Here is a 10,278-nt window from a genome sequence, read left to right as displayed (position 1 = left end):
CCCAAAATAAGCTCTATTTTTTGCCTGCCATTTCTGGCTTGCTCTGTTTCTGTGTGGGTCCTAAGCTTCATGGTGAGAAGCCGTTCCCTTGCTCTCCTTCCTTCCTCTACTTGCACAGGACTGAGCTCGTAGAGGCAAGGAAAAGAGGTGCTGATGAACTGGTGGGACAGCCTCACCCTCTCAGCCCTGTCCCTGGATGGGGCAGAGGGGTGTCACTTCTACATAACATGCTGCAGAGGTGAAAAGGGTGGAAAAAATTCCTCATGCCAGGGCTCATTTGCTTATAAGCCTGCCCTGGGCGGGTGAACACAAGTGGAATTGGCCCCTCTGGTGCTTTCACACAAGGATGTTCAGGAGCTGCTGGCTCTGAGGAGTGCTCTCCTGCAGTAGTGACTTTGTGGTTGTAGTGATCTGAGGATAGAAGGGAGGCAATTTGTGGGAGGGAAGTAATATTTGTCTGCCCAAGGGACGTTGTCAGGGTGGTAGAGGGATAGACCGGCTTCTGACCTTAATTAGGGCTTTTGTGCCAGAGTGTGTCTATTCCCTGCCTCCAGCGCCTGGGTTGGTGTAATAAAATCTTTGCTGCCCTCCCCACAAACCTTGCATTGCAGTGGGTGGCATTCCAAGCTGTGGGAAACTGTGAATTCACACCAGTTGTGGTTGGGTGTCTGCGCAGACAGTCTGAGGGGGATTCCAGGTGCTGTTAGCACCACCCTTGGTACACCTCTTTCTTTTTCTTTCCTTGGTTAAAGAGCTTAGTGGACTCTTCGGGGATGTGCTTTCATTCACAGCTGAAGCTAGGGGCAGGGAGAAAGAGACTTCCCTGATCCATTCACCAAGCTAAGGCTTTCTATAACTTGTTGGACTTGTGTGCGTGTCTGTGTTAATACCTGCTTGTATTTTTTGTGGATGTTGGTTTTTTTTTTTGGTTTGGGTTTTCTTTTGCGCATCTTTCCTGTGCCTGGCACACCTAGGGATCCCTTATGTTAGCATAGCCTATCCATTTGACTGCAGCTTCAAAGATGAGCAGTTTGTAGGCATAGGGAAAAGCTCTTTCTTAGGAAAATAGCGAGGAGATTCTTCTCTTTTTCCTCCCCCTTCTGAATAAGAACTAATTTGTGGCTGTGAAATAAGAGGAGCTGCTTTATGGGGTGGATGCAAACTGGCCAGTCACTTTAGGTTGTTAAGTTACTGTTTGGTGTGTATGTGGTGCTGTGTTTTGTTTTGTGGTATCAAGGTTCTGAAAAAAGTGTTGAAGCGTTTAAGTGGGAGATAAAAGGGAACTTTAATAGGAAACTCTTGATGTGTTTTGGCCAAGATGTGTTGCTTGGCAGAATTCTTTTCCCCAGTGTCTCTTGTATGGTGTTCTTTGGGGGCAAGGGGCAGGAATTGTTTAATTGAAGGGGTTTTGCCTTTCTCCAGAGTGGCAAGCAAGGGAACTGTCTGTGAAGAGTAAAACAGGGGGTCATTGTAGGGATGCTCTGCAAGGACCTCCTTCCTGCAGTGAGGAGATGAGGGGACTTGTTGCAGCAGAGAAACTTGTGCGGTAGATCCTCTTTGTGGAGGAAGAAAGGAGTATGATTCGGCTTGCAGACACAGCTCACCTGCTTGTGTGACAAATCCCTCCCTGGGTGGGTCACCAGGTGGGAACCAAATCCTGAACCTCTGGATCCGAAATGAGGATCCCGTGCTGGTTTGAGTTAGAGGTTTGCTAACTTGAATGCAGCAGTAGCCTCGAGTTCCCTCAGGTGGACAAGACACTTGAGGCTAGCTAACCTACCTTCGTATTCACGTGGGCTGTGTTCCTCCTTCTGAATTTTTTGCCTTTGCTCCGTTATGGAGATAGGAAAGAAGATTCATCTGTGCCTTTTAAAATGGGCATGGAATTGAGGGAGGAGTTTATTTGAAAGTATCCCCTTCCTTTCCCCGTAACCCTTAGGAAAAAAAATCAACAAAAACAGGGAAGTATTCTCTGTGTCTGTGCCATGTTTGTTCTCGTTGTCGTGTTTTTAGAGGAGATTTTATGATGGAGTGGAAAAAGTGAAATGATTAGTTTTGCATAAAAAAAGAAAAGTTTTAAAAAAAATTTCTACAGGGAGAGAGCGAGAGAGAGTTTAAAAATGAATAATAAATGCAGTGATTGCACAAACTGTAGTGGTATTAGATGGTCCTTAGAGAAAAGAGTATTTTGTAGTATCGAAGCATGTGTGTCTGGGATGGTGTTTGGCTTGCTTGAACTGGAGGGAAAGGCATTCTAGGACTGAGCAGCGATCTCTGAGCTGAAAGGCAAGTTGCGTGTTGGAGGAACCCTGTCTACAAACCTTTCCCGTCCTTGCCTCCCAAGTGTTGGAGTGAGTTCCCTTCCCTCCCATACCTCTCCTGTGAGCTAAGGTGGAGTCTCCAAGTGGTTTTCTGGCTGAGCAGCCCTCAGAGACAGCCGGTCACATTCTGACAGAATGTGGATCAGGCCATCAACATGGAAACAGTTGACTTACTTAGCATGCACAGCAAGCCGCTAATGTTTTGGGTTGGCAGGTACCTTTCCTGCCAAGTTGCTGTCTCTTTTCCATCCCCTATATCCAAACAGAATTAATCATGGTGGGCTTATTTCCTGGGAAGCAGATATGCCTCTCCTCTGTAAGGTTTCTTAAACTCCTTCCAATACCAGGTGGGGGGTGACATTTTTCTGTATAGAATTCACCACATCAGGACAGAAAACTGAATCCCATTGTTGTGTATTGCAGCACCCCTTTTCTGACAGTGGCCAGATCTCTAGAGGCAGATGAGAGCACTGCCTTGCGTGCTCTGATTGTGTTGCTGAGGGACGAGCACCCTCTTCTCGAGGCCAGCAAATGCTGGAAGTTTTAGGGTGGAGAGGGGAGAGGAACACTCTGACAGGACTGCTCAAGTAGGGCAGCCTTCTTCTTCAGCTTCCTCTGGGGTGGTGAGGAAGAGTTGCCTGAACGTTCCTTGTTCCTTCAGAGCGAGCAGGCAGCTCTTGCATGCTGGAAGCTCTGGCTTCCCTGTCCAAGATGTCTCTGGTGTTCATCTGGCACGTGGGAGGGACTGCAGGGAAGAGCGAAACCACCAGATGTTGGTGTCTGAACAGAAGATGGTAGGCAGGGACGCTTGAACGGCTTTTCTTGTCTGGACTTCTCTGGTGCCCTTTGCAGTGGCAGATGACTGATGTCTCGATGCTTCCCATAGCCTGGGCTGCACTTGGTAACTGTCTGCCCATCAAACTCTCGGTGCTTCCCTTGGCTTTCAACTTGGAACAGAAACCTCCTGTCTCAGGCTCTCCTCTCAATGAGCAGCATGGGACTGGAGGGGCATGAAGCTAATGAGATACAAGCTCCTTTGGGGATGAAAAACAGAAATAGTGTGGTGAGCAGGCCCAGCTGTGGTGAGCCACTGCTTAAATTCTGTTTTCAAAAGAGAATGGGAGCATTTCTCTGTGTCTCCCCTTACTGAAGTTCCCAGGGAGATTTTGTGAAATAAATAAATAAATAAGAAAAAAAATCAAAACCACAATAATGCTTTTTACCAGGTAGGAGCTGTCTCTGAGCTGAGTCTTCCTAGGGATATCACTCCCTTCTCCAGCCCCTCTTTGTAGAGGAGGCTTCAGCAGCTCCCAGCGTTTGGAGATTACCACCTCCCTGGGGACTTCCTGGCAGAAGGAGGTTGCCATGCTTGAAGGATGGTGTTCTGAGTTCCCCATACTTCTGCCCACCCCAGGCCATGGCATTAGTGGGGCTGCTCAGGAGCAGGTCCTTCTTCCCAGGGAGGTGTAACAAACCTGGAGTGCGTGTTTGGCTAAGTGCTTCTTTTCCCTTTTGCTTCCTTCCCCACCTTCTGACAAGACTTTTTCCTCCTTGCCTGGCACATCCTTTTACTCCAATGTCGCTTGCTTTTGCTGCATTTTTCAATTGCCCAATAATCACGCAAGAGCTGGGATCTTATTTACTTCTTATATATAAATATATGAATATAAAAAGCCTCCTTCCCCCCTTTGTCCCCATCTCACCCACCACTCCATGTGCAGTCTCCCTGATCTCCGCTCTGAAGGTGAGCTGCTGTAGAGGGTTAATTTGGGGTCAGGGATTCAGTGCCTCCTAGTTCTGTTCCTTCTTGGCTTGCCAGCTGTGTCACTGCCCTGTGCCTCTGTCTCCCTCATGCAAAGGGGATGAGGGTGGAGGAGACCATCCTGCTGAGGGTGCTGGCAGCCCAACTCTCGAGGTGTTTGCACAGAGATGGAGTGCTCAGTGTTGCTTCAGAAGTCCCCTGCTCCCTGTCTGTGCTTCCCTCCCCAGGTAATTCCAGGAAGTATCTTCATTTCACCAGTGCTCTGAGGTTCAGAAAATAAGTGTCTTTATTTTCTTTTAACTTATATTGTTGAGATCCTTCCCCAGAGTGCAATGTGTATGGTTTCTTTTTGGGGGTGTAAATGGCAGGAGTTGTTGGAGTCTGTCTCCATCCTCACCTTTGCCTTTCCGTCCTCTGCTCCTCTCACATTTTGCCATTGCCCTGTGTCAGATGGACGTGGTCGAAGGTATTAGCACCCTTTTCTGTGCAGGGTCAGTCTTGGCAACAGGAGCTTCTCCTGTGTTCTGTGTGGAGATTCTGAGGTGCCCTGTGTCCCACCTGCCTCACCTGTGAGCGTGCAGCAGGGCCCTGAGTTCTTCTTTCTTCCCATCTGTAAATTTCTCCCTCCAGGAGTGAAGGGAGATACAGTCCTGTGGTGGTTGGCTGCCTCTAGCAACTCTTCTGTCCATTCCAGCTTCTCTGTGGTGGGAAACAATGACTCCAGGGCTATCCAAAAGCACAGTCCTTGGGGTGAGGGTCCTTCCACCCCAGCTGAGCTCTGTGCTTGAGCCCAGACCCTCCAGGCACTGGCAGATGGCCCTGGGATGGAGGAGTGGGATGCCCTCTGTGCCCCTGGGCTGGCTGGAGCTGGGAAGTGGGCAGCAAGCAGCGTGCTGGGGCACAGGGAAAATAAGGTGACAGAACTGCAGCAAGGTGCAGTCAGAGTGGGGCCAGCTTCTGCAATGGCTCAGAAAACGTGTCTGCTGGGAGGAGAGGGGCGTGGTGGGACATGCAGGCAAAGTATTCATTGCCATTGCAGGACCCTGGTTCTTTACTTCATTCCTTGTCCAGCTGAGCACGTGGAGCTCACGTGAAACCTCCAGAACACGGCTGGGTGGGTCAAAGCACTTCGTGGGGCTTCAGGGCCTCCTGGGACTAATGGGGCTTTCCCACACTCCCAAGCAGCCCCCCAACTGGCCCCTGCTCTCTAGGGACACTGAGGGTTTTCCTCTGGGCAGAGCAGCAGGTAGGTGCTCTTGTACAGGTAAGGGGCTCTTCAGCTGCCCTGGAGGGAGCCTGCTGCTTCCAGCCCCCAGCTGCAAAGCAGGGGAGAATCTTAGGTCAAGTTCTCAAACGGAACAAAAAAATTAATCGTTGTGATGACTTTTTTTAGAAAAGAGTTGTCATGCCTGCACCTCCCCCAAGCAAATCAACTCAGTGCGTGCTGTCCTCCTTCCTCTTCTCCCCTGTGCCATTAAGCCTTGTACACTCCCTAAGAATAGAGGAGACTCTCTGCTTTGGGATTTTTTTTTTCCCCCGTTTGTTTTCTTTTTGCATAGAAAGTTGTCTGCTGGTGGTGGAGGACAGGGGCCTGCTTCATCTGTTCCTTCCTTTCACCTTCCCCTGTGCCAAGCTTAGGCTCAAATGCTGCAGATTCCTGCAAACACTGAACTTGGAGCAGGCGAGTGACCCCACTGCGTTCTGTGGTACTTGGGTGCTTCAGATTCTGCCTGTGCTTGAGCTTTGGCAGCATCAGAGCCCTTCCTTCCTCTTGGAGAAGGTCAGTCCTAACTCCAAGTGCTGATAGTTCTGGTGCAACCCATCTGTCTCTTCATTTCCCCTCACTTGGCATACAGAGTGAAGGTGGTAATTTTTTTTTAATTTAAAATAAACCTAAATATGTATCTTGTAATTTTTTTTTATTTTGGAAAAAAAAGCATTTAAGGATTGTGCACGGATGAATTGTATATCTATATATTATTTTTTTGTCTTGCAATTTTCATTTTAAATATAGTGTTTGTTCAGTTTTGTTTTGTTTTTTAATCCAGTTCCCAGCTGGCTAAACTCTGTCTAGAGTGGATGGGTGGGAGGCAGAGCCACTGGAAGGGTGATTGAATCACTCCTTCCCTTGGTGCTTCCTACAAGAAACTGGTTTGCTCCAGGTTTGGGGGTGGGGGTTGTGCTAATTACTCTTGTATTCTTGTACATTTTGTTCTTTCTGCTGCTCTTGAATATTGTATCAATGCCAGAAATGGGGAGTTAAAAATTAAAACAAAAAATTAACCCCAATAAATTGTTACATTCCAAAACCTGTTGTTGTTTTCCTTGGGTGGGCTGGGCCTTGTGGAGCTTGGGAGGAGGGCTATGGAAATGGCTGCCCTGAGCCAGCACAGATCAGTTCTGCAGTCAAACACAAGCACCTGCACTCTTCTTGGGCACCATGGATCAGCCCTGGTTTGGGCTTTGGACCAAAGGGAAGCTCTGAAAAAAGCCAAAAGAGTATTCTAGAATGTCAAGGGAAGAGGGAACATTTGGGAAGGCCAAGCTGTAGCAAGTGGAACCTGAACACCCTCTTCCCAAGTGCTTTGGAGTCCTCCCATGGGCCTCCCACATCCTTTTCTTTTAATAATGAATTTAGATCAGGGTACAACCTAGCACTTGGTGGCTGAAAAATGCTTTAGGCTTTTGCCAACTCCAGAACATGTGCTTAAGTGCACTTTCTCACAAGCTGATCTAAGAAATATGGTGAAAAATCTTCTCCATATGTGTAATTGAAGCCCCAAATTCACTCCTTCACTCTCCAGCCCGGAGCAGCTGCATAAAAAGGCTCAGCTGAACTTCTCGGTGGGAGATGTGGTGGGGCAAGCAAGTTGCCTTTGGACAGAGAGGTCCTTCAGGCAGGCAGGAGAGAAGGGCAGGAAGGCAGCACTTCTGGGTGCTGGGAAAGGGCAGTGTCTGGGCACAGCTCCTACCAAAGCACCCTCAGGTCTGCCCTTCAGGAGCGTATGCTGAAGTCTCACCCGGAGGGGAGATTGGGCTGAGCTGGGCGGTCCTTGGACAGAGTTTCTGCCTTGAGATACTTCTGCAGTGTCTGAGTTTTAGAAAGCCACAGCAGGGCCTGCTCCAGTGGTGGCATGGCTGGCAGCAGGGAATGCTGCCCACCCAAGCCAGGCACAGTCCAGGTGTCATTCATGTCATGGCACCAGGCTCACCTTGCCTCTTCTGCAGAAAACACTCACAAAGCTGGCACTCCCTTGCCCCCTGGTTTTGCCCAGAACCCAGTGGGCTTTTGGCTGGATTTGAGAACACCACATGAAGCCAACTCTCCCCCAATGCCTTCTGGAGCAGGAGGAAGGCTGGAGAGACAGACCCCAGCCTGACTGAACAAATCCAATGAAGTCCTGCACCAGCACCCTGGTGCAAGCAGACCCAGTAACCAGGGCAAGGTGATGCAAGTCACATCTGCAGGGCTGAGAAACCTGGGAATAAAGAAGCCAGGATTTCCATGCTATGTAGAACCTGCAGATCCCCAGGGTCTGAAGGCTCCTGATCTAAGGAGATGGGGGAGCTGAGTCCATGGAGTGAGTGGCAGAGGAGCTCTTTGATCTCCTTAGGATGGCCCTGGAGATGATCCTGCACTGGGTGATAACCTGGGAGGAGGGAATCCCCCACCTCAGAGACATGAGCTTACACTGCCCTGAGAAAAGGTTTCCCCCCTTCCCTCACCCCACTGCCCTGCTGGCCTTAGCATCATGAATGGGCCAGGGTTTCATGCTGGCCAGGATGGAGCTGCCTGGTTCCTGTGGGGAGGGTTGGATGCAGGGCAGCCTTGGAGCAGCAGGTGTCCTTCCCCTTAAGCCAGCAGTCCATCCCAAATGTCCCTCTCACCCAGGGGGCACAGCAGGGTGATCCCTTGTCCTGCCTTGACCCTGTCTGCAGCTGCCCCTTGGGGACAGCTGCTAGTCCCAGACACCATTTTGGTGTTAATTAAATGGGAGAAAATCCCTTAATTGCTCTCTCCCTGTCCCTCTGGGCTGAATCCATGAGCTCTTGTTAAATCCAGCTTCTGTCACCAATCCTGTTCAAACCAGGAACCAAAAAAGCCCCACATTGCCTTCCCCACCCTGTCACGCACCGTCCTTGCGAGGGCTGGCTGCCCACCGAGCATCTCTGAATTGTTATTCATGGGACAGGGAGGCTGCTCTGGCCACTGACCGATCTGAGTCATCACTCCCTGTGAAAATCTATTTTTGTCACCTCTTTGTCTCTGGGAAGTTGTGGTGCCTGCTGAGGGACAGGTTTGGACCATGGGAGAGGTGAGCCCTGCCCTGCTGCGATACCCAACTTGTCCCCATCTCAGCATGGATGAGTGGGGCCAGGCTGGTGCAGAGGGGCTCACCCTTCCCCTCACTGCCAGAGCAGCATCAGCCAGAGGTATAAACCTTGCCACCGTGATCCAGCAACCTTTGGTAATAAAATCTGGACAGTGCAAAGCATCACTTCCCCTGGCAAGAAGCTTTGTAGAAGCATACGGCACTTTTCCCTGCAGGGTAGCAGATAAAGGATATCCCTCCCACCCTGATCTGCACACTGTGGGGTGGGGTGGCCTGGTGCAGCTCTCACACTGCACCTACAGTGTGGGATGGCCTGGTGCAGCTCTCACACTGCACCTGCACTCTAGGGTGGGATGGTCTGGTGCAGCTCTCACACTGCACCTGCATTGAGGGTGGGATGGTCTGGTGCAGCTCTCACACTGCACCTGCACTCTAGGGTGGGATGGCCTGGTGCAGCTCTCACACTGCACCTGCATTGAGGGTGGGATGGCCTGGTGCAGCTCTCACACTGCACCTGCACTGAGGGTAGGGTGGCCTGGTGCAGCTCTCGCATGGGTTCCTTTCAGCTCCACTCGCGCCTGGGCACTGCCAGAGAGGGCATGCAGCAGGCAGGGAGTGACGCAGCAGGGTGCAATCCCCTGCCACTGTTAGCAAGAGACAGGTTGAAGGCTGGGGGCCTCCCCTCATGTCATGCGGTGCAGGCTCCTGTTTCCTTTGCATCCTGCCCCAGTGCCCACTTGTCCCATCACACCGAGCACTCACCGTCCCACAGCGCTCACTGGCCTCGCCATCAGGGCCAGACGCTGTTGCTTGGGCTTTCTTCACATCCTCCTGCCCAGATTGCTCCATGTCCAGCTCCACTTTTCCTCCTCAGCATTCCCTTCATCTCTACCTCTTCCTTGAACCACCCCATCTGTCTTCCTCTCCTCCTCCCCACAGCCTTACAGCACCACAAGTCGGGCAGGTCTCTTGCTGGCTCTGGGGTGATGGTTTTGAGGGGCTGAGGTACAATGCTCTCTGTGGGGAGAGAGGGTGACCGAACGCTGTCAACAGCCAAATTTGAGGAGTCTTTTGTAGCTCTGGCTCCCTTGCTATCCCCTCAAATATGCCTGGGGGAAAAGAAGAGGTAATCTTTACTGTTGTTTCATACCCAGCACTGGAGCTGTTTTAAACACACATGCTCCTGCTTCCTTGCTAGGAAGGATTTCCTGCCATTACTGAGTAGACCTTGAAATTAATTTTGTTTGTTTTTCCTCTTCTGTTCATTTCTGGGCAGGGCTGCGTCCCCAAGGCCCCAGTGTGCCTGGGAACAGGAGAGGGCATGGCACAGCTTTTGTTGGAGCAAGGAGAAAGTGGCTGTTTGAAGCAGCTGGTTTATGAGCAGCTCAGAGTAGAGTGATGGTGGGGGAAGATTAAGCGTATGCCTTTGTTTCCCAAATGGATAACACGGGTGTGTGGGGCAGAGGGTGAGGCATCCCACGGCAGCTCTCTGCATCAGTCTTGTCTGAGGTGGGAGAGCAAGACAGTTAGGAAATCTGTGGTTTAATTTTTAGGAGAAAGGAGGAAAAGGCCCGAAAGACCATCATAGGGAATGAGTGATTACGAGGCTCTCACCCTCGGGGTATCAAGCGGCTCTTTACTGCCAGCCTAGGCATCTTGCAGGGCAAAAACCATCCCTTGGGCCGTGCCGGAGCAGCATCCTCTCGCCAGAGGCTCCCGCCGGGCTGACTTCAGCGAGCCCGAGGCAGGGCTGGCCCCGTCCCCGGGTGCCCCCGGGGCGCTCTCCCTGCCCTTCCCGTTCCCTCAGCCGCTCTCTTCCCAGAGCGGGACCGTCGCCCTTGCAGCCCGGGGAGGGTGCTCA

General features: G+C 51.1%; 1 protein-coding gene across 1 annotated transcript in view; it reads left to right on the top strand.

Moving 5' to 3' along the window:
* LOC102036641 (neuronal pentraxin receptor) overlaps positions 1 to 10,278 on the top strand; it is a gene marked incomplete at its 5' end in the record, with an annotated part of 30,929 nt that overhangs the window by 10,951 nt on the left and 9,700 nt on the right. Inside the window, one exon of the mRNA XM_031057754.1 lies at positions 9,539 to 9,555. Coding sequence (XP_030913614.1) covers positions 9,539 to 9,555 — 17 coding nt within the window. The remainder of the gene's footprint in view (positions 1 to 9,538; positions 9,556 to 10,278) is intronic.

This window comes from Geospiza fortis, unplaced genomic scaffold, assembly GCF_000277835.1.
Source record: "Geospiza fortis unplaced genomic scaffold, GeoFor_1.0 scaffold173, whole genome shotgun sequence".
Classification (NCBI taxonomy): Eukaryota; Metazoa; Chordata; class Aves; order Passeriformes; family Thraupidae; genus Geospiza; species Geospiza fortis.
Note: the sequence above shows the minus strand (reverse complement) of the source record. Positions and strands in the feature narration are given on the sequence as shown.